The sequence below is a fragment of the Myiozetetes cayanensis genome, unplaced genomic scaffold (genome assembly GCF_022539395.1).
Source record: "Myiozetetes cayanensis isolate MyiCay16 unplaced genomic scaffold, myiCay2020 scf4, whole genome shotgun sequence".
Lineage (NCBI taxonomy): Eukaryota > Metazoa > Chordata > Aves > Passeriformes > Tyrannidae > Myiozetetes > Myiozetetes cayanensis.
Window position 1 is genome coordinate 29,554,473 of NW_026087631.1, and position 27,275 is coordinate 29,581,747.

At 44.1% G+C, this 27,275-nt stretch overlaps 1 protein-coding gene across 1 annotated transcript in view; it reads left to right on the forward strand.

Annotated features, from left to right (window-relative positions):
• The first annotated feature begins 1,695 nt into the window (after window positions 1-1,695).
• The window catches only part of LOC126647499 (RNA polymerase II elongation factor ELL2-like), a 31,007-nt gene continuing 5,427 nt past the window's right edge, over window positions 1,696-27,275 (forward strand). Inside the window, exons 1-8 of the mRNA XM_050329799.1 lie at window positions 1,696-1,711; window positions 2,528-2,704; window positions 3,994-4,133; window positions 14,515-14,609; window positions 23,591-23,754; window positions 24,362-24,615; window positions 26,809-26,933; window positions 27,073-27,154. Of these exons, the coding sequence (XP_050185756.1) occupies window positions 1,696-1,711; window positions 2,528-2,704; window positions 3,994-4,133; window positions 14,515-14,609; window positions 23,591-23,754; window positions 24,362-24,615; window positions 26,809-26,933; window positions 27,073-27,154 (1,053 nt within the window). The remainder of the gene's footprint in view (window positions 1,712-2,527; window positions 2,705-3,993; window positions 4,134-14,514; window positions 14,610-23,590; window positions 23,755-24,361; window positions 24,616-26,808; window positions 26,934-27,072; window positions 27,155-27,275) is intronic.

Consider the following 27,275-nt stretch of genomic DNA (forward strand, 5'->3'; position numbering starts at 1 on the left):
GCTAACGCTCCTCCGTACGAGGGGCACCATAAACTTGAATAGGAGTGTGGCCAAGCCCCAGTGCAGTCCCCTTGTGTTTGCCCTGTTCGTAAGAATCAACAGCCTTTAATCACTTGTACAATACGTTGGTCCACAAAGAACAAACAAACTGTACGAGCATTAATTGATACTGGGGCAGAGGTCACTATTACTCAAGGCAATCCTGACAAACGTAAGGGGGACCCAGCACCCATATGGGGCCTTGGAGAACAGACAGTTCACAGGCATATGCTCACAATAACACTACAAATAGCAGACAATCCACCAAAACCTTACAGAGTAATGGTAGCAAAAATATTTGAATATATAATAGGGATTGATATTATTAGAGGAATGAACTTATGGATTGACAACACCCTGTGGTCATTTGGGTCCACGCGGTGGCACATTCGAGCCATACAAGTAGGGAAGATACAGGAAGAGGCAAACATTCCTATTTGTACACAAATTGTCAACTTTAAACAGTATAAGATTCCAGGAACAACAGTCCAGGAACTACTTGAGGAACAAGTGGTGAGGTACACTCATTCTCCATTTAACTCCCCCATATGGCCTGTAAAAAAATCAGATGGGTCATGGTGAATGACCGTAGATTATCGGGGTGCTAAAGTCACTCCACCAATTATAGCTGCTGTACCTGCTTTTACAGATTTAGTTTATGAGATCCAAAAACACCCAGGTGATTGGTATACAGTAATAGATGTAACTAATGCCTTTTTTACCATTCCCATACCACAGGCAGCACAGGATCAATTTGCCTTTACCTGGATGGGTATTCAATACACCTTCACGTGGTTCCCACAAGAGTATCAACACAGTCTAACCTATTGTCACCAGGCCATACATCGAACCCTGAAGCAGCTTCCAAAACTGAACCCCTCAATCCAGATTGTACAGTATGTAGATGACATACTAACTCATGCAATACAGAACAAGAGACAGGTGATGCTGTCAAGAAAGTAGTAGACATACTGAAAAAAGATGGGTGGGCTGTCAACCCCAAAAAGATACAGGGGCCAGCTATGAGTGTAAAATATCTGGGGATATCCTGGCATGCTGGGAAACAAGAAGTACCAGAACAGACAAGACAGGCTGTGAGTGTTGGCCAGGATGAGGAAAAAATGTTTCAGCATTGGAGACGAAGACTGCAAGAGAACTTGGATAAGATCCTAGCAGAAAAAAGCACTCTGTAATACAGATTCAGTGGACTTAGATAATTGACTTGAGATTTTTAACATTTATTGTTAATGCATGTTTACTATGTTGTATCCATATATTCATAGTTGTTTTCCCTCATGTTCTCCCTCATGTTATATCCCTAGTTTCTCATTGGTTAACAACTGCCGCAGTGCAGATTTACCATTTAAGACTTTACCTTTCCCCTCATTACCTTATGTTTGTAGCCCTTCCCATAGTTTTCCTATTAAAGATAGCTCCCTCCTTCTTTCTCCTTTTATGAAATATAAACATCCCCAGTTCCAGAATGTTCTGCTCTCCCCCTATATAAAGGGGGAAGTTATTTTCATAAAGGACTTACTCACCCTGACAAACCCTGAGTGAGCTGTCACTTTCCTTCAAGCTGTGACAAATGGTACCCAAGTTCAGGGCAAGGTTGTAGGTCCTTCGTATTGAAGGAACTCCCCTGCTTTCATGGGCATGGGCATTGCTAGAGGTAGCGTGCTCTGGCAGCTCCCCCAGCTGGATAGAGGATACAGGCTTTCAGGCGGGGAGATCCATGCATTGAAGACGGTGAGCAGCTGTGGGCAAAAATCATCTTTCCCTGTGATTTCCCCTCCCCATCCATGGGAGCTTACTTGTCCTGGAGTGAGAAAGAAGTATACTGCCCATTTAAATCAATCATAGAACAATATGGCCACACATATGATAAACATCATTGGCAAAGTGGCATGATAAAAGGAAAGACTTTGTCCCTGAGATGTGGGACAAACTTGGAACAACATTATGGAAACCAAAAGAAAGAGGGGACAAAGATGCAGAAGATTCTTTAGTTGCTTGAAGATTGGTCTGGCTGAGAGTGGTGCTCACAGTCTGGTTGAGAGAGGTGGTCTCAGTCCGGTCGAGGTTCTGGTTCTCCTCTGAATCCCATGAGTAGTACCAGAAGTCTCAAGACCCCAAGATTATATACACTCAGGTTTGGGCAGGAATGCCGCAGGGTGGGAAGTTCCACAATGGGTGATTGATTACTGACATTCCTCCCCACACCTTTTTGCCTCCAGAAGGCTTTTCACAGAAAGAACACTGGAAGTGCCACTCTTGGAAAATGTACAGTAAGGAAAAAGAAAGCTTTTGAGCAATCTGGGTCTCATGGGCTCATGGAATAGGGTCCCCTCTTTAAGAGGCACGATCCATAGCAGAGCACTGCAGCTTTGGGTACAGGGACTCTCCTGAGCCAGGGACCCACAGCCAGCACACAGGGACACCAGGGACATTCATGCCCTCACATGAGCTTGCTGTGCTTTATTGGCAGAGCCAGGGCCGCATTATGACCAATGCTCTCAGCTCAGCGGTAGCGGCGTCTGCGCCTCCTGCCACGGGAGCGACGCCGGCGATATCGGCGGGATCCAGCCCGACGTCTCTTCCGCACGCCACGGCGACGGGAGCGGCGGCGGCTGCGGCTGCGGCTGCGGCTCCTGCGAGATCTCCGGTAGTGGCAGGGCATGGTGGTTGTGGCCAAGGACTGGGGCCAGCTGCCTGGCTTTTATAGGGTGACAGGCAGGAGCCCTTTGTGACACCCACACTTTCCAGAGCCAGCATCACTAGCAAGATCACAGTAGCTGCATGGCCATGCCTGGTCAAACCTCTTGCGTCTCCTGTGCCCAGGAGATGTCTGGTGCACTCACTAGAACATGGGCATAGTCATGCAAGTGTCACTGAAACTGGAAATAAAACTCCTTAACACCAATATAGTATTAAGAAGCAGCATTAATTTGTTGCAGCACTGGATGCATGGGGGGGTGATTCCTCCTAACATTCATGCTTGGTCTTTCTTGTAACTCATCCTTCTTAGCAAAACACTTCAGTCTTATTAAACTGAGACAATTAGCATGACTCGTTATTATATAAATAATAACATCTCAGGGACCAGCACGGTATGGAGAGCAGCCATCAATGATTTCTTCAAAATGCCCCCAGATGTAGGTCTTGAAATTTTCACCAATTACAGTGTGTGCAGCAAGTGGTAAAGCAGAGTCTGCACAAAGACAAGAAAGTAGGAGGAAAAATGTCTGTCTGAGGGCCTTGGAGAGTTCATTCTTTTAGAGGACTGGTCATATATTGCCCTTCTCCTCCGAGCTCTCTGTTTTGCCTTCACACATTCTGCTCATCCTTTCAGAGAGGTTTTTGCTTTTTACTTCTCCACTTGGTTGTTTGTTTAGATTTCCATTTGGTTTTTTGGTGTGGGCGGGTGCTGCGTGGTGTAGATAATAATTTTATCTGTATTTTCAGATATCAAGTGAATTGAAATCTGAGAAGAGAGCAGTGTACTTCACCTCCCAAGTGATACTCTCCCCACCATTTCCCCTTTAATAAACTCCCAGACACATCTCCACAACAGGAAGGTGTCAGATGCTCTCCCCCACAAAGATTTCTGGTCAGTTTAGGATCTTGTCCAGCTCCTGTTCCTATCAGGATCAAAATGAACTAGGATACCATAAGAGACTCAGGAAAGAATAGTGGGCAGCTTAGCAGGTGGATGATGGTTTTGCAGCTGTCTCTTTGATGTTACAGGGGCAGTTCCTGGACTCTATTCCTGGGAGGTCTCCTGAACCAGGGAAAGCCCGGGCGGGGAGAGAGATGCGGCCCCGGGCACATCCTGAGCCGGTGCACAGGGACACCAGGGACACTGACACCTTCATCTGATGGTAGCTTGCTGTGCTTTATTGGCAGAGCCAGGCCAGCGTCAGGGCTGCCCTCTGGGCACTCTGGCTCTGTAAGGCCGAGAGCTCAGCTCAGCGGTGTCTGCACCTCCTGCCACCCCGGTGGCTTCAGAGACGAGTCTGTCATCTCCTTCGCACGCCTCGATGACGGGAGTGGCAGCTCCGGCTGCAGCTGCGACCCCTGCGAGACCTGCACCGGTAGCGGGTCATGGTGATTGTGGCCGAGGGGTGGGTGCAGCTGCCCAGCTTTTATAGGGTTATTTGGCAGGAGCCCTTTTGTGACACCAGCGCTTTCCAGACTCAACATCACCAGCAAGATCATGTGGCTGCACAGCCATGCCTGGCACCTGCAGAATCCATGGCTAAGGACAACCTCGGCCCACAGGATGTGGGCAGCTGCCCTGGGGCTGCCCTGACCTTTTTGGGCTAAATTGCTTAGAGGAACTCACAGTTAGTGGCACCTTGAGAGCTCTGTCGCTGCCTCTGTAACATGCCCAAATGGTCCAGCCCAGTTTGCTCAGAAACATCTCGTGCAGCTCACAGAACCGAAGCGAAAATAACACCTTGTGTGGGAGATTACAATGAAGGTTCAAGCAAAGTCCAAATGCTCAGCAATCCCACTGGGGTGCCTAAAGACCCCCAAGAAGACCCTCTGAGACTCAGTGTGCAGACCCCAGCAACTTATGCATATTAAGATGACTTCTGAGGAATGGAATGTATACATATATCCTTGCCTAATAAATACGTGCAACATCTTCAGCCAAACATGAACATTAGGCCAAGTCATACTCCCTCTCTCCATGCATCCCTCCAGGACATGGAATGCTAAACTCTCCAGAAATGTTTGCATGCCCTACTTTTCTTTTCACCTTAACTTTTTAGGGTAGCCCCAATTCCTCTGATGGAGAGGATGTCAGTGTCTGCACAACAAGCTGTCTAGCATTAAGAGACTAAAACAGGAATTTGACGAAGAGCAAGAGGACTCCTGGCACCAGTTGTCTACCTCTGCCTATACATATCTATGTGCTTGGCTTATTTTTTGAAACTGAAGATTACTTTCACTAGGATTTTTATCTTAGTATTTAACAGTTGCTTATTTATTTAAGACTGAAGATAATTTTCTGTAAGATTATATAAGTTAGTATTGAACAGCATATTGTTTATTTAAAAAACAAGATCCACTTCCTCTAACAGTATGTAAGAAAGTATTTCACATTTGCATTAAAGAAGTTTCAGTATTGTTAACTCCTTGTGGTGCTGTTGTTGCTTCTAAAATATTTGAAGCTGCTTTTTCCTGGTCTGTCCTTTTCTTCAAGACTCAGGTTGTCCATTGAAAGAATTTTTTCCTTAGATGGTTGAGACCCAGTACCTCTGCTAAAAAGTTGTCCATAATTTAGGAAAATATTGTAGCAAATTGTCATACTTTAGGATAAGTGTGTAAAAGCCTGTTTTCTGGCCTTTCTGGTTTATACAAACTCTTGGCCTTGGCGCTATAGAACCTGTAGAAATTTGGGCAAACTCCCCAGAAATCATTGTGTTATGAAGGGTTAAAGAGGCAGCATTTGGGCTGCTCTGCACTGTCAGTTGAAGCAGCTCACAGGCCTGCTTTAAAGTCTTGGGTTCCTCTTGTCAGTGAGCCAAGTAATATCCAGATCCTTTGGAAGTGATTTGTAAAACACATAGACACGTGTTGGGAGCCCCTGGTGGTCTAGTGGTTAAGGGCGCGGCGCTGTCACCGCCGAGACCCGGGTTCGATTCCCGGTCAGGGACACTCCCGGGCTGATGGAGCTCGTTAACCCTGTAAAAAGGTAATCCATCTACATCCTGAGGACCTCGCTGCCACCGTCCAAGCTCGCTTGGCCCCGGCAGATGAACCTTAGGATTAAAGGGTGGGCTCAGTTCCGCACACACTGTGTCTCACCTAAAAAATCCAATGCGCAGGCTGGAAGGTGTAAAGACCTTCCCCGGATCTTCGCTCGCGAAGACTGGCCATTATTATAGACACGTGTTGGGGCAAAGTACTTCAACAGGTTTTATACAGAAATTGGGTTAAAGTGTCACAGTAGAAACTTGGCCAATTTGTTGGCTTTGTTAAAAATAGTCTGTCATAACCAGTCTTTCTAGAGACACAAATGTTGATTCCTGCACAGACCTATGGTGACTCTAGTCTAGTTCTTTCCCCTGAGTTTACTACCACTTGATTTCTTTAACTCATGGGGGAGAGGTGTGTCCTAAGCTTCTTTTTAGGAAACTGACTGAGGGCAGACAGTAATTGGGAACAATAAAACATTACAACAGGGTTGCGGATCCCCCTTTCTTCCTTGGAGAATAGTTTAAAAGCAACTTCCTCAATTGTCTCCCTGCAAACTGTGTTAAGCCCCAGTACGTGACACTTCTTGGTGTGTTTTGTGATTGAACACCTGAGCCATTGTTGCCCTTCTGTTCTCCATCAACTGAAGTCCAATAAAATGTTAACTCTTAAATGCTGAGACTTTGGTGTCTTTTTTGCCTGGAGGCAGGGGGTGCTCCTACCCCTCTTCAAGGAAGCAGCAGAATAAAGGCTGCTGTGGGGAGTGAGGGGTGAATTCTGCCGCAGTGGTGCCTCCTCTCGCCCTGATGTTCTGTCCTGCTGCTGCTTGTCAGAGATTGCAACATGCTGCTGTCCAGTGCAGGCAGAGGGGTTTCACAAGCAGAGATCCTTGTTCTGGGCCCCATTTCACTGTGCCTGTAAACTTTCTTTAGGATGGGTAATGTCCACATAATTATTAGGCCTGCGTGTTTCAGGCTGTCATTTTGGTCCAGATCCCCAAAAAAGAAACCAGAAAAAAAACAACACCCTATTCCAAAGCCACCTAAATCAGAAGAGTCTTCTAAAGTTTGCAATGAAAAAGTCACCAATCCAGCAAGTTAAGAGTTGCTAGAAAGTTGCTTTACATCCTTGTTAACAACAACTGTATGAGCTCAGAAGGCTCTGCATTGCTTGGATCTAACCTTCCACACTTATAGCTGGGAAACAAAGCAACTTCTCTGAAGACCAGAAGTGCCTTTTTTTTTTTTTTTTTTCACACAGCAGTGGGGCTATGGCAGAGTTTTCTCCATGGAACGAGGCATGTTTTTATCATCCCCTGAGCGACTGCAGGATGTTGTCATTTGTGTCCCCAAACAGAACTGTTTTTCTTTATCGAGAGCCTGCCCAGACCAAACTACAACTTCATTCTATTTGGAAAATCCAGGTGCTGAGAGCTACATAAATAGCTGAGAGACAGAGGAGCTAATTATGAGAGTTCACTGAACAAATCACAGTTAGGCCTCTCAGCTTGGTGGAGGTCTCAGCCTATTTTATCCCTTTTGCCTGGAGCGCTGGTCCCTCCACATTTCTCCATTGTCTGAGATCCTCAGGTGGTTAAAGACTTCCCAACACACCTACTATATGTCCCTCATTATGTGCTTCTTAGGTGGCTCTGAAGGTCACTGAAGGACAAACTACACATTTTTCAAGATGGAGGTTACAGTATATTTCAGAATGGAGGACATCACCATGTTTTATATTCCTTGCTGCTTATTGGCCCTTGTTTCTGGACAATCTGTACCTCTGTGTGACTGACAACTGCACAGCTAGGAACTTACTATGTCTTACTGCTAAGCCAACTGTGACTACATTACAAACTTTCCAAGAACACCCACTTATGCCTAAAAAGCTGTATTCAGTGAGAGGAAAGTCTATGCCGTATTAGATCTCAGCAAACTCAGCTGCTGCTTATAGATTTATCAAAAAAGAAAACCCTGCTACGTCCTTTTGAAGGTAAGGAAAGTGTGAGCACAGACTCACGCTGTCACTGGCTGTTGCCAGCCAGGACAACCCCCTGTCGTTGATGGGCACTAGCTGCTGCCAGCACCAGAGCGGAGGAGGGAAGGGGCAGCCTCCTCCCTAAAAGGTTTCTCTGCAGGTGGGCCAACCCTTTCCGATGAAGTCTGAGCAGCCAGATGACCCAGGCTGAAAACAAAATGGACTACAGAATCCCCCCTGCTACACACACACCCTTCTTGAGTCTGGGCAAAAGTGAAGTGCCTGCTGTTTCCCGAGGAGAGAAAAAAACCTCATCACCACGGCATCCCTCCCAGTCTTCTGAGGGCCATCAGGTTGGAATGAGGCTCTGCTCACTAATTCTTTTGTGTGTCTGAATCACCGTAGCCAAACCACCTTCTCCCTCCCTTCTTCAACATCTTTCTTTCACAGTGATGCAGGGGAAAGAAAAATTCCCACTTGTTTTTTAGAACACGTAAACCTATGACACTAATAAAAATCCATGTCTCAGAGAACCATTCTTGAAAAGAAACTCATACAGGTAACCTTGATTGCAAGAGAATATCACACAGACACACCTACAGGTACAACATCTATAGGACTGGTTAAGACTTCCCTAAATATGAAATGACACCAGGAGGGACCAGAATGGTGCCTTATATGGACAATCAAGAGATTCTTACCATTCACTGTCTTCTTGTATATTTTATTTGCTTGGTTTGGCCAGAAAATGACCATCACAAAAAAGTGAAACTGACCTAGTAGATACTGAGAAGTGGCTTGAAGAAAGAGGATTGTATTTTACATACACACCTACACACACACACACACACACATATATATATATGAAATGTGAATGTGTGTGTGTGTGTGTGTGTGTGTGTGTATGTACCATAAAAATGTTTTGGAGCAGAGCAGTATAGAAGAGCAAGCAAGTACTAGCAGAGGAAAGGAACCAAACTAGTGGAGACAAACTAGTGGAGACAAAAACTGAAACAGTAAATTATAATCTGAGCATGGCAGCCAGGAGACCAGACATGGGCAGAAATGGATATGGTCTTGAAAACAAAGACAAGACTTCGTGACATGGAAAATGAGCTCTGGAAGATTAATAGGCCTAGCACAGGGCATTCCAAAGTGCCTCAGTGACCTCACAGCCATTTGTTCCACCTTGGAACGTGGAACTGCCCATTTCCAGGGACATGAGGTGGAACTGCTCAGAGCGTTTGGCGCCTGGAGCGGGAACGCAGCAGGAGCGGCGTTGGAGGCAGACTGTCATTGTCAGAGCAGAAGTGTTGTCCCAAAATAGATTCTTGCACACACTGTGCAAAAGGCTGATCACGCACAACGTGGAGGTAATTGATTTTTGGCATTTCTGCACAGAAAGGGGCACAAATCCACAAAACCAGCACCATGACTGCCAAACCTTTCCTTGCTGATACATTTTAGCAAACAAAGGCATTAATGTTCATTGGAAACAAGTCACTTCTTAGTAGTCATACTAATTATATTCTATCCTCTACTGGTTAATGATTGTCTTGCTTCCCATGCTAATTAGTCTGCATGTTCAGTCTTTCTTGTCCTTGGGGCCTGTGGATTTCTTGGGCCAGCGGCCGTGAGTCAGTGGTTGTATCTGCTCCTGCCAAAATTACCTTGTACCCAGTCGGAGCTGATTCAGCACAGTTGCTGGGTTGTCCTTACTATTTTTTTCCCTCTCTTAGGTGTACTGCCAAGTGTCCTGTGGCTTATAAATTCTGTATTCCTGGTGTCCACTATCAGTGGTACATCCTTCTTCCCAAGCCTTGTTAACCTCCCTCTAGGTCTGAGATCATTGGAACATGTTGAGCCCATAACAAGGCAATTCTATGGACAAGTAATTTGTTTTTCCAACACCTGGACATCACTTAGAGCTTGTTGGCTGCTTTCTCTTTCACGGATTAAATCTCTCATCTTATTGATTAGGCTTGAAAGTACACAGAGATCAAAGAGCATCGTTCCTTAAGAAAAACTGTACATCTTCCACATTTTGCAATAGGAGCAGTTGGGAGCAGGAGCAGCAGCAGTGCAGTGGGAGCCCAAGTTGGTGGAGCTGTTGGACAGAGTGCAATCCACCATGTCCTGGTGGAGCAGGGCCCCAGACACCACCAGAATGCATGTTAGGCTGACCAAGAGCTCCCAGGACTGCCAGGTGAGGGGTGGGCACTGGGCTCTGTGGGTTGGCACCGGGCAGGGGTTAGGCTGTGGTTTTGGTGTCCAGTGCCCATGGGACCCACTGGGCAGGGCTGGGGCTGCCTCATGCTCTGAAGGTCCCTCGGAATACACCCATGCCACTGGAAGTGGCCCACGGGGGACAGTGCGGAGACTCCAGTGGAAGTCAGAGGTTCCCTGTGCTGTGACACTCAGTAAACTTGAGCTCTGGTTCAGCTCGTGGCCAAAATGCATGGATTTGTCCTTGTTCCACGGTCATGCGAGCTACGCTGTCACAAAGCAGGAGGAGGCCTCATGGGAGGGCAGTGGCAGCAATTGCTGCTGGGCTGTGGAAGGCTTGTCTCCGGCAGGTTTAAATGTGACTCGGGTGTTTGGTCTTTGTCATTGTGGCCATGTGTCATGGTGCCGGCATTCTTCCAGTTAATGTAAAGGCATTGACTCAGGACGAATAGTCGTTCTTTCAAGGACGGATGCCTTCCTGCAGCAGGGGTATTTGCAGGTGGGACACGAAGGGATGGAGGTGGGACATGGAGCAGTGCTGGTGGGACACAGTTCTGAGATCAAAGCACTCCCTGGGGATGAGAGCCCAGTGTTGAGGAGCTTTGCCTCCTTATCTTGGGTATGTCACACTGTCATTTGTTTTATTAATAGTTGACAAGAATATCAACATCGAGGGAGGAATAAGGGGGGGAGAAGATACCAATTCTTTGGTCTCCATTTTAAATGGTTGTGGTCTGCCATCTGAGACATCTCTCCAGTGCCAGAGGGGGAGGACATGACTGATGGTCTGTAGGTGGTGATATCTTCCTTCTCCCTGGCTTAATGCTCAGCTCCATTGCTGACCCAGTTCAGTTCTGACTGTGCCACTGAACATTTGCAATGAAGCTTTAAAATCAGAACTTGGATTTTTCGGATCCAACACCCAAAATTACCAGGTTGCGTCAATTTCTGTTATTGCTTGTAGAATAGTAGCAATGCCTCTTACAGTGAATAGCTGGGAAAATTCTCTGGTGTTTGGGAAGTGCTTTTGGTGTAAGATGAGCTCTGTGTCTCTAGCCTTTGTACAGCAACACAGTTGTGGAGCTGTGTGCTAAGGTTTTGTAAATGTTTCCTGCCTACTGAGTACTGTCTGGGTTGTCTGAAGACACTGTATATTACAACAAAACAAACCTGCAATCAAACAATTTAAAAGTAATTCCTGAAGTAATTCAGGACACACTGAAGAAGGCTAAATTCCTGTTGTATGTCCATATTCACGTCTTTGAATGGCTCTCCTACGCCACAGCATGGTGCTTTCAATATATTGGGAGAAATTGCAGGCCAGTTTGAAGACATAGAATTTAAAATGACATTTTAAAGTAGGCAGCAGAGAGTCAAGAACATTCCACACTCATCCTGAAGTGCTGCAGCCTGGCTAGTGGTGACACTGGGGCCAGGTCAAAGCACAGCACAAGTCAGACCGCAGTGCTGCTGTGTGTGTGAGGGTCTGAGCTGTGGGTTTTACTGGGAAAACTGCCTCTACCCAGGGGTGAAAGGCAGGAGACAGGAAGAGGGTGTTCCTGAGCCACAGAGTGTGGAGGTCAATAAAAGTAAGACGATCCCAGGGGAGGCAAGAAACTGGAACTCCTTATTGGACTTGCAAGTCCATTTTTTTTAAAGGGTTTAGGGTTTACATATTCAACAGGGCATTATGGAATTATTGGAGCCCCTGGTGGTCTAGTGGTAAAGGCGCGGCGCTATCACTGCCGAGACCCGGGTTCGATTCCCGGTCAGGGCCACTCCCGGGCAGGTGGGGCTCGTTAGCCCTTAAAGGCAACCCATCTACGTCCTAAGGACCTCGCTGCCACCGTCCAAGCTCGCTTGGCCCCGGCAGATGAACCTTAGGATTAAAGGGTGGGCTCAGTTCCGCGCACACAGTGTCTCACCTAAAAAAATCCAATGCGCAGGCTGGAAGGTGTAAAGACCTTCCCCGGATCTTCGCTCGCAAAGACTGGCCATTATATTATTATTATGGAATTATTAAAATTTATTACAAATAGGGGTGTTTAGGGGATGACATAAGGGGAAAACCCAGGTTAACAAATTTGGGGTCTTAGCAGTTACCTCATGGGGAAAAACCTACTTTATCTTAGGGGATTTTACAGGGGGGAACAGATATTTGGTTCTACAGGATGCAGGGATTCAGGGAACACAAAGGGAGAGATAAGGTACAATAGGATTTCTGCAGAGGTTTGATGAAATCAAGGCGTGGACTCTCTGAGGCATCTGATGATATCTCGTTTGTTTCTCAAACTGAGATTTTTTTCCCCAACTCTCATAGCCCAAGTCTTTCTGCAAAGTCCACTCAAATCTCTTTCTTCAGATATCATATTTTGGGATTCAACAACAGAGCCTGCTCCTGTTGATTCCCTCACCTGTCTGGCTTTCCCCAGGTCACACTTGGGGAAAGAGCTTGGTCAGAGCCGGCCAGAGTACGTCTGAGTCTGTTTGAAGTCTTGGCTTTTTTGTTGTCAGTTAACAGCAGGAGCTTATTTGAGAAGATTCAGAAGGGCTCTCTGCCTTCTATCATTTTGAAAGAGCTTGAAGCAAGAAATCTTTATCATTTTATCCCAAAGTCTCAAATTTCAAAAGGTGAAAACTTTAACACTTAATCTTTACAGAACATCTCTCCTTCCACTCTTTGTTTTCTGTAGCTTGTGCTAAGACCTTTTTTTCCTTTTTATTCTGAAGTTGAAGAGGATCCTGTACCAACTCAGTCCTTCCTTCCTGGGATTTCCTTTATTGCATCCAGGCTGGCATCTTCCTAAGTTTCTCTGTGTATAGATGAATAGGTTTGGTGTCCTTACTGCCCTGTGCACTGCTATCCTTACTGACACTTGTCTCTGCCCTTCAGCACTTAGATGGAGCTGCACCAAAGCAGTTTTGGTCTGTGTCATAGCCAGTGATGCTCCAGGGAAGAAGGGCCCTTTGGCAAATGCCTTGCTGTGTGTTTTCTTGCAGTGATGTTCAAGAGGATGACCTAAAAGAAAACTTTTATTATTCTTACTTTAGTTTTATTTTTAATTTCTTCTGCACGGCTGGGGCTTTGTATCTGTGCAGGACTGGCACAGTCAAATGCCCTGGTTGTCTGGCCCAGGGAAAGCAGCACAAACTTGCTGGTGAAACTAGGGTTCTTGCTAGCAGCCACCCCATAGGTTCACTTCACTAACTTTTAAGAGCACACCCTGTTTGTGGTATTAAACTGACACTAGTGTTGTTAAAGTCTCTCCTAATATTTGTATCCTAAAGTCACCCCAGTGCTGGACATTCAGGCACTTGAAAGCAGGGGGTCCCTACATAACGCAGTTGAAAAATCTGCCAGTGAGGGAAGATTCTGGGAGTTTATGAAATTTGCCTTGCAGTTGTGTGCAGCCATAGATGAAATTTTTTTCTTTGAGGAAGCTTAGAGAAGAGGCAAAAGAATCAGGTTTCCTACAACTGCCACCAGTTAGGAATGATCTGCTCAGTCCCTCCTGTGTCTTTTCAGTGCTGATCTAGAAAACAGGCTTTCTGCATCTGTCAGCCTAGAGAGATGCATTTGACATTAGTGGTAAGATTTCCTGCATGCTTCTGTTAAAATAATGCCCATTCTGTAGGCTAAACAATCAATTACTTCATTTCCCAAACTGGAAAATACCTCTGCAGCGGCTGCTTGTAAGGATACAGGAGATACAGTAGGATATAGTAGACCTGCACTGGGAGTGGGAAAACGTAGTGGAAACATCTGGAAAGCAGATCAACAGCAGCAGGTCCCATGTGCAAGTCTCACATCAATGTCCTGCAGTTCAACCTGCTGTTTCTTGTTGCTGTGGTCACATTGGTGCTCCCCTGTATCGCAGAAGTGTGGGTTGGTTTGGTAGGATGTTGGACCTGAAGATATTTTCTGTACAGCTACTTCCCTGTGGTGGGTTTTTGCTTTAAACAAGGTCCCTGGCACAGCCTCTTGTGAAGGGTATTCTACACCTCTTTTCAGACCCCCATTCCATTTTTACAAGACTTGTTTTCAAGAGATTTTAATGATTTTTAAGCTTTATCAGAAAGCGGCACCTTCTGTACTGATAGGTGCAGCAAAATAAACCAAGTTTTTTAGGTTTCACTAACCCTAAATATATGTAGTAATGAGGAAAACAAAAAGGGTTTTTGCACCTGTTGAAATTGGCATTCACCTTTTCTAGTTATAGTCCTTGTTGGAGGACTCGTTTGTGAGCTAAGCTTCAGCCAGTTTGATTGTACTCGGGCACTTGCCTTTCAAGGGAAGTATGGACCTATTAATTCTGGGAAGCAGGAAGGGATGACTTGCTAATTCAATGCTTTGCTGAATTAGAGGCTGAGTGACTGCTGCTATCTCAGTGTTTTTGTGGCCAGCTGCTTTCAGAGGAAGAATTGTGCCAGAGCAGCTCTTTTTAGTGACTGAAATCATATCAAAATCTTCAAAATATAGTTATCAATTTAAAATTATGGGCCTAGTTAATTGCCAGCAATGGAGTGTAGGCTGAAGTTTTCACAGAAACTATTTTTTCATTTTAGCCAAATGAAGTGCGTGCATTTAACTTCCCTTTGTCAAAAGCTGGCAAAGATAATCCTCGGAGAAGCTTTGACTGTGTCCAGCAAACAGGCTCAAGGTATGTTTTGCTTTCGTGGCACATATCAGTGGATTGAGCATATGCTTTGAGCATATGGTGAAAACCTTTATGCAAATAACTGCAGGTATTACATGCATTACAGAAGCATGTTCCTGGTGATGACTGCAGTAGGAAATGAATTCCCAGCAATACGTGGCTTCTTGCTAATAACAAACACTTGCTTTCCTGTAGAATTCTTTTTAGCTCTGTTCCTAAAAAAAAAAGTACCTTCTGAGTACTTTTCCCCCTCTTAGTGGTATTTTTCAAAGGGTTTGGAGCTCAGGATGGTCCAAGCTTGACCGGATCCATTCTACAACTGTATGTCAATATGATTATGGTTGGCAGCATGCTGGCCTTGATAGAGAGTTGTCTTATCTTAACAGCCACAAAAACGGTATCTGAAAGGGGCCAGGCTTCCAAGGCTGGCACAAAGCAAGCAGCAGGACTTCAAGGCAGGAGGGAGAGGTCCTGCCCCCATTCCTGGCCTGCCTGTCCTGAGCACGTCTGAGGGCACTTTCCTCTTTGGGAAGGATGGCTTGAACGAAACTGTATTTTTTTATGTCAGATTAAACTGATGTAGCTCATTTAGCTCTAAATAATTCTGACTAGGAAATCTAGGTAGTTTTAATGTGGTTTTTTTTCCTCAAAATCTAATTCAGACTAGCGTTCACAGGCCCTGTGTAGGCAGCTCTCAGTTTGTGCAAAGTGCCTGCAAAGTTACGGCAGAACTTGCAGTAGTGTTACACACAGAACTATTTAAAAAATGGCCTTTTCTTTCTGTTGTAAATGTGCTGGAGTGAGGGATCAATCCATAGTCCTTGGCTATGGACAAAACTGGAGCTGTATCATACTGAAATACTGGGCAGCGGCCTTGTGCAGCTTTGCGACTTTCAGAAAGAACATGATAAACTGAGACTCAGGTTTGTTGATGATTTTTCTTGGAGCCTTGATTGGTCATTTTAAAGCAGTTTCAGGTGAACCGTCCTGTCCTCGGTCAGGGCTGTTACCGTGGCAGTCAAGTGGTTACCAAGTGGGCTGGGTAAGAGCAGTGTCAGTGAGGGCAGGGCACAGGAAGGCTCCAGGGCAGGACCTGCCTGCCTGGAAGGTGCCGGGGTAGCTGCCCCAGTGCTGCCTATGGCTGTCACTGCAGCCGTTCTCAGCAGAACCAGCAGCACAGCCCTGTGCTGGTGTGAGGAAATTGTAACTACACTGACAGGTAAAACTGGCAAAAAAAAAAAAAAAGTCTGGATGTGAGAGGCAGTTGGAAATCTGTTTACACCCTAGCTTACTGTTAGAACTGGGAAATGTTTTTCTTCCCCTGTGAAGACCAGTTTTAACATTCCTGATACAACCATGCTTCTAATGCTGAAGTTGTGCCTGAAGGGCTCAACACTTTTCTATGTTTTTATAGGTATGGAGCCTTGCAATTTAGACTCCCGACCCAGGCAGAAAAGGCATCACGAAATCAAAGTGCAGTGATTACTGATGGACCTGATGGGCCATTTTCAGGTATGGTTGCTTTTAAATTTTTATTGGATGTCTGTAAGTTTTAAACCTGGTAATTGATTTCTGAAGTGTATTCTTGGGAAAAGTGATGCATTCAGACATCTCCAGTGAATATCATTCATTATTGAACTATTTTGAGCACTGTTTCCCCGAGAAACCTAGTCTCCAAGCAGACACAAGGTGGACATCCACTTTACAGACTCCCAGTGGTACCAGCAGCAGTGGTCCTGCCTGCAGCAGTGAGCTGAGCCAAGTACATCCACCTTCACAGAGTAAAAGGGGCTCTCACTTGGCTGTGGCTGTAGTCACCTGCCAGCAGGACATCCCTGACAATGAAAATGCAGCTCTTGCTCTGTCTGTACTCATGGCAGAGCATTTAAAGCTTACATTGTCATGGCTTTTTGGAAAGAGAAAATTTAGTGCGTTTGGCCTTGACTCCGAGGGAGCTTTTCTGGAGTTGATTGTTGTAGGTAGTAGTGGCACTGCTCCCCCTCTGTTGTCTGAACTGCTCTGTAATGGACTGTGAGAGGAGCCACTTCCATGTATGTTAGAACTTCTCACTGGGGAAGTTCTGTTTGACATCGAATGATAATATGTGTGATTCTTGCTGATGGTTTAAATAGATCTCAAGTGAATATATAACGTTCGGTAATTGGGGTCTGAAGACTTACAGCAGTAAGACAATTGTGATATAGCGGGGTACTTTTGTTTTGGGCTGACATTAAGAAAACTCAGATAGGACAGGTCTAGTTGCTAGTAGGACATAGGGCAACATGCTCCATGCAGTACCAGTTAGGGACTAGGGTTTGTCACAGAATCTTAGAATATACTGAATTTGAAGGAATCCACAAAGATTATGAAGTCCAGCTCCTGGCTCCAAGAATCCCACCATATGCCTGAGAACACTAAGTGCTTCCTGAACTCTGGCAGACTTGATGCCATGACCACTCTTCTGGGGAGCCTGACAGGTGCTTAACTACCCTCTGGGTGAAGAACCCTTTCCTAATTTCCATGTATGCTTTGATATGGTTTCAGGTTATTTTTTTTTCAGGTCCTTCAGGGACATAACATTAGGAAGTGCTTTGCTTGAATGCTGTGAAATGTTTCTGCATTATTCAATAACCATTGAATTTAACTTCTCAAAACATTAGCAGTGCCTTCAACAGACAACTGGCAAGTTTACAGTGTTCTACAAAATTTAACTGTGTGTGTTTGTATGATTAGGTTTGCAGCTGAACACCAGAAAGACAGAGTCCAGGGAGCAGCAAGCATGGAAAGGTATTAAAGGTTTGCCCTCCACTTCATAAGAACAGGTCAGACTCTGTGTGTCTGATACAAAGAGAGAAGGCTCCATGTTTTGTCACCAATTCTCATTTAGCCTTTTTCAGGTACCAGACCCAAGTTAATGGTTTCAGACAAGTGGCTGGTCTGTCATATCCTCTCTCTCAGCCTGCTGGTCCCAGCTTTGCTGATGCAGCCCTGGACAGGGCTGTTTTTCTGGGCTACCTGCTCACATTGCCAGCCACTGTCCAGCCTCAAGTATCACTCATTTAGGAGCATTTTTTAATGACTGTTTGTTTGTTCATGCCCAACTCGATGTGTCTTTACCATGTGAATTCTTACGGACTTGGAAATGGTGAACAAATACAGATTTATCAGTCCCAGTAAATACTTCTAAACCAACTTCCTTGCCGTCTCCCAACCTCCCATATGACAAATTTATTTTCCTCTTTTTTGCCCTTATTTTAGGAAGAAAAGCAGAGGTCCGAAGAGTCCCACAAAGCACTCCAGATGTCGTGCCTGAGAGGAAGAGAACAACACCCATGAACCCTGCAAACATATTCCAGAGAACTTCCAGTGGAGTTTCAGGCCGACCATTCAGGGACAGGGTGATTCACTTGCTGGCTCTGAAGAATTACAAGAAGCCAGAGTTATTTGATCGCTTGCAGAGAGATGGAATCATGCAAAAGGACAGGGGTTCCCTTGGAAAGATCCTTCAGCAGGTGAGATCCTACAGTTTATGCCAGCAATTTGTCCCTCCTGCTATTCTTTTATTCCTAATTTCTACCTCTGTCACTCCAGTGTTTCAATTGGAAATGGACAAGCAACTTACATACTGCACTTTGTTTAAGTTTTTTGATAAATTTTATCCATATGGGCCAACCTGCAAGTCCATGAGAGGAAAGGAAAGAAACACTGAAAACTTTTGGGGCAGAGTTTTTGTTTTGTTAGAATGGCAGGCATTAATTATCTCTTTCTAATGTTTTTGCTTCTCATGTCTTATCATCTGTGTCTCTTTTCCTTGCACTGTTTTACTGCTTAATGGAGAGAACTACCCAGGGGTTGTCTTGATTATGTGAAATAATTCGTTGTGGTACTTTTTTTTTCAGCTTTGATTTAGCTTTGCAGTAGCAGTTTTTGATCTGCAGTTTGCATTTAGATGTCATGAACATTTAGTTTCTTAATTATCTTCCTGTAGGTAGCCAACCTGAATGCAAAGGATAATTCCTTCTCTCTGAAGGAACATTTATTTAAAGATGTTCAGAAAGATTGGCCTGGCTACAGTGAGGTAGACAGACAGGTTTTGGAGACAGTACTTTCTAGGTAAGTTCCTTCTGTAGGGGAAGAACAAGAGCCATTTCAGAAAATTCCTGGGAAATTAAGGTCTGTCTTCCCTCTAAGGAAAGAAGTAAGACAATAGATATTTTTGGCTAGTAACCTGAAATGTTGGCCATCCTTACAGAAAATCAGCTTCCTCTCAGCATGCCACCAGCACTAGCCATCTGACCCCTCGAGGACCAGATGCTCCATCAAGAACTTCTGAGGTATTTGGTGCATTTCTTAAACCTTCTGTACAGAGCATTAAGATATTTTATCACACTTTCTCTTGGTGTAACAGCTGTGATGTGAAGCACTAATCTTGTTTTTAGCACAAACCACGTGAGTCATTTCTTTCTAATGGGATTCCTGCATTCTTTTAAAGATGGCTGCAGTGTCAAAGACTGCAACAAACCTGCAGATGTGCTTTGTTCACTATGATGCACAGGAAGCTCTGCTAAGACAAGATGTGTTTGTGGTTTTGGTACCTGGTTGTGTCTGGTTCAAGGTTCTTTGTGATCTGGCAGCTCTAGGCCATAAAACACACCCAAACATCCTTGTGGTACTGTCTAAGTAGAAATCTTAGCAAAGACTAGAATAAGGACAAATTACAGTAGTGATCCACTTGAAGGAATATTGTTTCTCCCCCTCTTGGCAGCATTTAAGGCCCAGTTTTGGTTCAGTGGAGCCCATGTGTGAAAAGCTGGAGGCTTTCTGAGCCTCAAACTGGACGTCAGGGCACGCTGCGTAAGGAAATAAGCTGGGAAGTACAGAAAGCCTTCCACCATGGAGAGAATTCTCTTTAAATAGAGCAGGGAGGACACAGCTCTATTTTTCCCTAACACTCTTCCAGCCACAGCAGGAAATGGTGCAGGTCCCAGTAACCTCTTTTGACCTGAAAGAAACGTGGATTTCTTTCAGCAGCTGGCGCAGAGCCTTGTCTGGCATTCCTGGACTCAGCTTCCAAAGTACGTGGATGTGAGCAGGGTATGCTTGGCAGGGAAGAGGATGTGAACCAGCGTTTCAGCTGGAGTACAGCTGGAATGACAACTGTAGCCAGACTGGAGCTTTTCCCTAGTCTTCCCAGCTCTGCACTTGACATGCTGTGATCAGCACCCACCGCCTGCTTCCCGGGGCCGCTTTAGTAAATCGTGTGGCTGAGTGACAGCAAAAGCTGAGTCTTACCCCAGTGTGTCTGTGGAAATTGGGACCTAAACAAAACTGACCCGACCTCCTTGTTTTGGGGAAGCCTTTGATAGGGCTGCTGCAAGGAGTGTCTTTCTCCCAAAGCCTTTTTAGCTGTTGAAGAAGGACTTTTTATATCCCAAGACGAGAAACTAGGAAGGACATAAACCACGTATTTAGCAGCAGTATTTCCTTGTTTGACAGCTCCCTGTAGCTGAGAATGATGTGTTTTCAACACTGGCCTGTTCAGAAATGCCTGTTTCTCAGAATGGGAGGAAAGTCTAATTCTGATCGTATATTAATTAGTTATTTTGATATTATTACAGAAACGGCGTCTGGATTCCAATTTCACCTGCCCTGTCATGAGCAAAAAGCAGAGGATTGGTCGCCTGGCCAGTCGAGTCCAGCCAGCAGCCAGTGACCTCTGCGCTGCTTCCTCAACACTGCCTCCCACAGTCCTTCCGACTTCTAACACATCTGAAACTGTCAGCTCCACTTTCCCCTGCACCTCCGAGGTGCAACAAGAGGATATGTCTCAGACTGCTTTTGGAATTCCATCACCTGCCACAGTGCAGGGGGAGTCTCCTAAGTCTAAAGGCGTGAAAGAAGATAGGAAGAGGCTGAAAGCATCTCAGCTTTTGGATCTCAGTGAAGGTATTAATGCCCTGCTTTTCATAACTCCTGTGGGAGTAAACCCTGGTGAAAAGAGAGCACTGAAACCAGGGACTGGAAATATGAAGGTTCTGCTATGTATTAGTGCTCTACTGTTGTTCCTGCTTTATGGTAATGAAAAGTTTAGACTTTTTGTATGCCTTGTACGACATTGTAACTGTTATCTTAAACGACTACATTACCACAGCTCAGAAACTGTTCTACTGGAACCTTATCTAAAATGATGTTCATTTTGTAAGAATTCTCCCTCTGCAGTGCAAGAACAAAGTAATATTAAATGGATTGCTGTTGGGCAGAAACTGGCTAAAAGGAAGAGCTGGGACTAAGGAATGGAGTTTTTTTTTTCCCACTTGATTTCCAGTAAACTGACAGTTGACTGGAACTCCACATTTTCCCTCATCAAGTTTTAAGGTCTACATGCTGGAGATACACACTCCTTGCAGACCAATTTTCTGAAACACATGGATCAGACATCAATGATTTCCTCATGGTTATCACACTGTTATCATGGTTATCAAATGCCATTTTACAGAAAGTCCAAAAGCTACATAACCTGGCTTCTGATTGGTTTGAACTGTACCAAGAGCTCCTCTCCATCTTAGCTGCAGAATTTATTTCTTCAAAAGCCTTAGAAGTGGTTTGACTCAAAATGACATTGAAAAGATGAACAGAAATGGACAAAGAACACTTGATTTCTGACTACAGGGACACACTCAGCACGCCAGAGTTCAGTTCCTTTGTTAAATCTGTGTGTTGTCTTGTTTTAGAGGTTGGACTCAGAAATTAGAAGTCGAACCTGGAGGCCTCTTTAGAGAGTGTGGCTTCCTCTTGGAAGTGGTGGTGTACTTGTAGAGACGGGTGCTTTGGGATGGTCTTTCCACATTTACCCTGGACATATGCACAGTGCCCACAAGCCTTGGGATTGCTTTGGAAGTATTTGTGCTTGAATCTATAAACACATGAGCATACTTCTTCAGGAGCCACTAACAAAGTTCTGAACAGGTGGAGAAGGAAAAATCTGCTTGCACTGAAGCTTTTGTGTGGACTGAGCCATGTCAGCAAATGCGCTTGAATTTTTGGAAATGAATCACTCTCAGCAAAGCTGTTCACACAAGTCGTATTGTACATACTGGGACTATTAATATTCCTATTTGTATTTCTGTCCCATTTTTTACATTTCCTTTTATACTCCTGCTATACCATGTCATAATTTTAATACTAAATTTAAAAGAATTAAGTGGAGCATCATATGATAGCTCTTTTCTCTCCTCAAGACTCAAAGCTCAAACAACTTAAAGACAGGCAAGAACAACTGAGCTTTGGTAGGACAACTGTTTGTATACAGTGGCAATGTAAGCTGACAATGAATGTAAATGTGTTTTTTAAGCTTGCCACAAAACCCCAAATAATAAGAAGAGAGAGATTATGAAGATAGTGGAGTGTTCCTTCTTGTTCCAACTCACCTTTCCCTACAGCAGCTCTTTTTCTTATTTATCTTAGTCTGAAATAGTGTGGTGCTTCCTCCTGCCATTTAAAAGAACCAAAGAGCAATTTACAAGTTCAGACCACTTTCCAACCCAGCCTTGCCACATTAAAGAGGAGCACTCAGTGTTTGCTGCACGTTATTGGAGCCTTCGTGCCAGTTACCCCCATCCAATGCAACTGACTTTCCTGTTTAGAAGAGAGCTGAAATTCAGCTGAACTTTGGGCATCTGTAATTGTCAGGGAAAGCAGGAATAAAAACATGGCATGGGAAGGACTTCAGCTTTCTACTCCTCTCTAGAAACTCCTCACTAGAACCTCGATGCTGATCTCTGTCTCTCTGTCTCCATCTGTTGTCTTTTGTGCAGCTGCACCTGTTGCTGCACGACATGAATGGCTGTGCAGATGCCACCTCATGCCTTCAAAGAAGAAAAGCTGAGCTAGGGTTAACACTGGGCTAGTGCAGAACCTGTAGAATAAAGTGGCTGTGCCTGCTTTCTCAACCTGGTACTGCCAACTGTGGAGAAAGTCATGTGAGCCCTGTTATTAACTTACACAGCTTCTTCCAAGTAAATTACAGTGAGAATAAAGTTCTGAAGGACCTTTTCAAGCCCATCCAGTTGGTACTGTTTGACTGTATTAAAAATTTCTTTATCGCAAGTGTCAAAATTTCTGCTTTTCTGTAGGGGTTAAAGAAACTTGCACTGCCTCCACAGACCCTGTGTCATCAAGGGAACAACTGGACAATTTCATGTGAGTAAAATAACAACTGTTTTGCCACTCAGCAAAGCAGGCAAAAACTCACCTATGAACACTCTTGTGTAGCTAAAAAAAAGCCAGATGTGACCAAAATGCAGTGGTCAAATAAGGACTAGTTCCTTTCACTCACCTAGCTGCCTCATTGCAATACCTTCCAGTTTTAAACTGTGAGGTTGTCCCACAGTTATTGAAAGGGGAAAGAAGTGTTAAAAAGAATTTCTCATGTACTTCAGAAGAAGACTTTGAACATTTAATTTCATTCTTCTTCAAGCAGACAAAATGGGTATATGAACCCGCAGTACTTTGTATTTAGATGTGAGGCAATGCAGGAGGAATGCTGAATGCTAAAATACTGAATGTGTGAATTGGAACATCTTTCCTGTGTTTGGACTGCTTAGTGTATCTAAGCTGGAGAGGTGGGAAGGGGAGACTGCAAGCTGCAAAGTCCACCCCTCCAAAACCCCTTTATGAGCTAACAGGAGTTAACCATGGAAGGTATTTCAAACTAACTTGAAGCTACAGCAAAATATCAAATTTCACCATAGAATTGCAGACCAAGGATCTAGAGAAAATAGAAAAACCTCAATTTGCAGCAGGTAAAACTGGCACAGTGTAGATGTGTAGAGACATTTGGAAATCTAGTTACAGCCCAGCTCACTGTCAGAAATGGAAAACATTTTTCTTCACCTGTTAGAACAGGTTTTAAAGTTCTTGATACAACTCTACTTCTAGACCTGAAGTAGTGCCTGAAGGCTCAATGTTTTTCACTGTTTTTATAGCTGTGGAGCCTTGCAACTCAATGACCCAGGTTCTGTCCAGGATAAAGTTACAGTAGGTGGAACAAGCAATAATGATGAGATGACCAGAGAGCACCCGACCCAGGCAGAAAAGGAGTCATTCAATCAAAGTACAAAGGTCATTACACCTCATGGACGACTTTTAGGTATGGTTGGATTTCATTTTTTACTGGATGTCTGTAAATTTTTTAATTGGTGTCCAGCCCCTCACCCAGCATCCCCTCCGAGTCCTTCTTGTCAGGGCTTCTTTCAGTCCCTTCATCCCCCAGCCTGGATTGATACCGGGTGTTGCCCCAGCCCAGGTGCAACACCTTGCAGTTGGCCTTGTTGAGCCTGAGGAGGTTCCCAGGGGCCACTTCTCGAGCTTGTCCATGTCGCCCTGGATGGCATCCAGGCCCTCTGGAGTAGGCAGACTTGCCAAGGGTGCACTTAATCCCACTGTCCATGTTGTTCTTAACACAGGTCAGTGCTTGAGCTTACAAACTGGGAAAATAATAAAAGCACCATCAATAGAAAGAATCTATATAAAGAATCTTCCCTCCCGTATCACTCATGTACCAGTGTTTTTTAATGACTGTTTGTTTGTTCATGCCCATCTCGGTGCATCTTTACTATCTGGGTCCTTAGAGATCTGGAAATGCTGAACAAATACAAGTTTATCAGTCCTGGTAAATACTTTCAAGCCAACTTCCTTGCTGTCTCCCAACCTCCCATATGACACGTTTATTTTCCTCTTTTTTGCCCTTATTTTAGGAAGAAAAGCAGAGGTCCGAAGAGTCCCACAAAGCACTCCAGATGTCGTGCCTGAGAGGAAGAGAACAATACCCATAAACCCTGAATATGTCCATAGCAGTCGTTGCAGTGCTGTGTATCGCAGACCATTCAGGGACAGGGTGATTCACTTGCTGGCTCTGAAGAATTACAAGAAGCCAGAGTTATTTGATCGCTTGCAGAGAGATGGAATCATGCAAAAGGACAGGGGTTCCCTTGGAAAGATCCTTCAGCAGGTGAGATCCTACAGTTTATGCCAGCAATTTGTCCCTCCTGCTATTCTTTTATTCCTAATTTCTACCTCTGTCACTCCAGTGTTTCAATTGGAAATGGACAAGCAACTTACATACTGCACTTTGTTTAAGTTTTTTGATAAATTTTATCCATATGGGCCAACCTGCAAGTCCATGAGAGGAAAGGAAAGAAACACTGAAAACTTTTGGGGCAGAGTTTTTGTTTTGTTAGAATGGCAGGCATTAATTATCTCTTTCTAATGTTTTTGCTTCTCATGTCTTATCATCTGTGTCTCTTTTCCTTGCACTGTTTTACTGCTTAATGGAGAGAAACTGCCCAGGGGTTGTCTGGTTTGTGGGAAATAGTTTGTTATGGTACTTAATATTTCCTGTGACAAGTTTCTGAGCAGAGAAGTTTGGTAATTGCATAGGCCAGTAGTTCATTTGAACGGAACTGGTGGCCTATCAGTGGTACTTGGCTTCTCCTGTCATCTGTTGGGGTTGACTTCCAGGGAAGGGTGTTCCAGGCAAATCCTAACTGGAAAAGGTGGAGGTTCAATTTTTTTCTTTGCTGTTGTATGGACTGTGCCTTCATCTGCCTTGAAACCTTTTTTTACTGAGTAACTTTTCCAGTGCTCCTTTTGAGTTCAGTTGTGCTTGCATTTCTTTATCACAACCATTCATAAGATGCCTATGGATTCATAACAATACAGTGGCTATTTCCTTCCTTTCTAAATATTCCCTGTGGTTAGGCTATGGCTGTGGCTAAATTATACAAGCATTAATATGTTAAGGTTTTTTTATTTTATTATGTTTATTTTGTTATATATTTATATATTAATATTTGTCATATATTTTATTATATTTATTACTTTATTTATATAACAAATATATCAAGGAAAATAACAAATTTATCAAGGAAAAAAAGTGTTTTGGAACATATCAGAGGGAGTAAACTTCAACATTTATACAGTTTGGGTTGATCCTACACTGAATTTTCAGCACCTCTTCCTGGACCTGTTAGGTTTGTTGCTCTGTTTGCCCTGGGCAAGGGCAGATTTTTTCACCCTGACGGCAGACACAATTTAATGAGAGCCCTGTTCTTCCATTCAAATTGAAGCAGTCCATTTATACTTCAAGTTGAGTACAAAATCCCAAAAGCTCAGTTCCTTAGAGGGTGAAAAGTGAAAAAATTTTCTCCTGTCCCATTATGTTTGACAATATTTAAGGAGACTATCTTGGGCTTGGTTTCCTTTATGAGGGATGATCTTCCTTGAGGTCCTAGTTTGCATTCCAAAAAGGTCACATTAGCAGCATTACACCCTAAAAGTCTTGCTCACATTTTTCTTACCTTCAAAAGCAGGTAGCAGACCTTTGTTTCTATAAATCTAAAACCAGCAGCCTGAGCTTGAGTTTTCTCTTTTAATACAGCTTTAGTTCTGTTTTTCAGGAGTCAATTACTATTTCTGGGTATCTTTATTACTTTTGATTTTTTAAATCTGTTTTGGTTTAGCTCTAAGTAGGTTATCCCATACAACTGTTCAGTAGGAACCTGTAGTTTCCTCTTGGCAGGCATTTGAGAAAGAGAAGCAGTTCTGTTTGGGGACACAACTGACAACATTCTGTGGTTGCTCATGGGATGATGAAAACATGCCTCACTCCAGGCACAGCCTGTGCTCTGCCATAAACTTGTAGCTGTGTAAAACAAGAAGGCAGCAGGTTTCCTCCTCAAGTTGGACCAATCTGGACTTGTACATGCAGATAGTGTTCTTCAGTTCTTAGAAAAAATAAAAGTAAAAAGAAAGAAAAAACCTGGCCTCTCATTGTATTTCAAGTGGCAAAGACTGAAAGTTTTGGCACTGTTTGCCTTCATTCTCAAAGCTGTATTAAAGACGAAAAACCCAAACATGGATACTTGGTGCAGAGAGAGGTTTTTATAGAGTACACTTCATATAGGCTTGCAGTGATTTAGGATTTTCTTATGTCAGAATTTTTGCATCCCAAATGGACCAAACTTATTTAAAATCAGTGCTTCTCACGAGAGAGCTAGTTTGATCTTCATATACGAAGAAAAGTCTTGGAAACCAGTGCATGATGTTCTTTTCAACTTTGATTTAGCTTTGCAGTAGCAGTTTTTGATCTGCAGTTTGCATTTAGATGTCATGAACATTTAGTTTCTTAATTATCTTCCTGTAGGTAGCCAACCTGAATGCAAAGGATAATTCCTTCTCTCTGAAGGAACATTTATTTAAAGATGTTCAGAAAGATTGGCCTGGCTACAGTGAGGTAGACAGACAGGTTTTGGAGACAGTACTTTCTAGGTAAGTTCCTTCTGTAGGGGAAGAACAAGAGCCATTTCAGAAAATTCCTGGGAAATTAAGGTCTGTCTTCCCTCTAAGGAAAGAAGTAAGACAATAGATATTTTTGGCTAGTAACCTGAAATGTTGGCCATCCTTACAGAAAATCAGCTTCCTCTCAGCATGCCACCAGCACTAGCCATCTGACCCCTCGAGGACCAGATGCTCCATCAAGAACTTCTGAGGTATTTGGTGCATTTCTTAAACCTTCTGTACAGAGCATTAAGATATTTTATCACACTTTCTCTTGGTGTAACAGCTGTGATGTGAAGCACTAATCTTGTTTTTAGCACAAACCACGTGAGT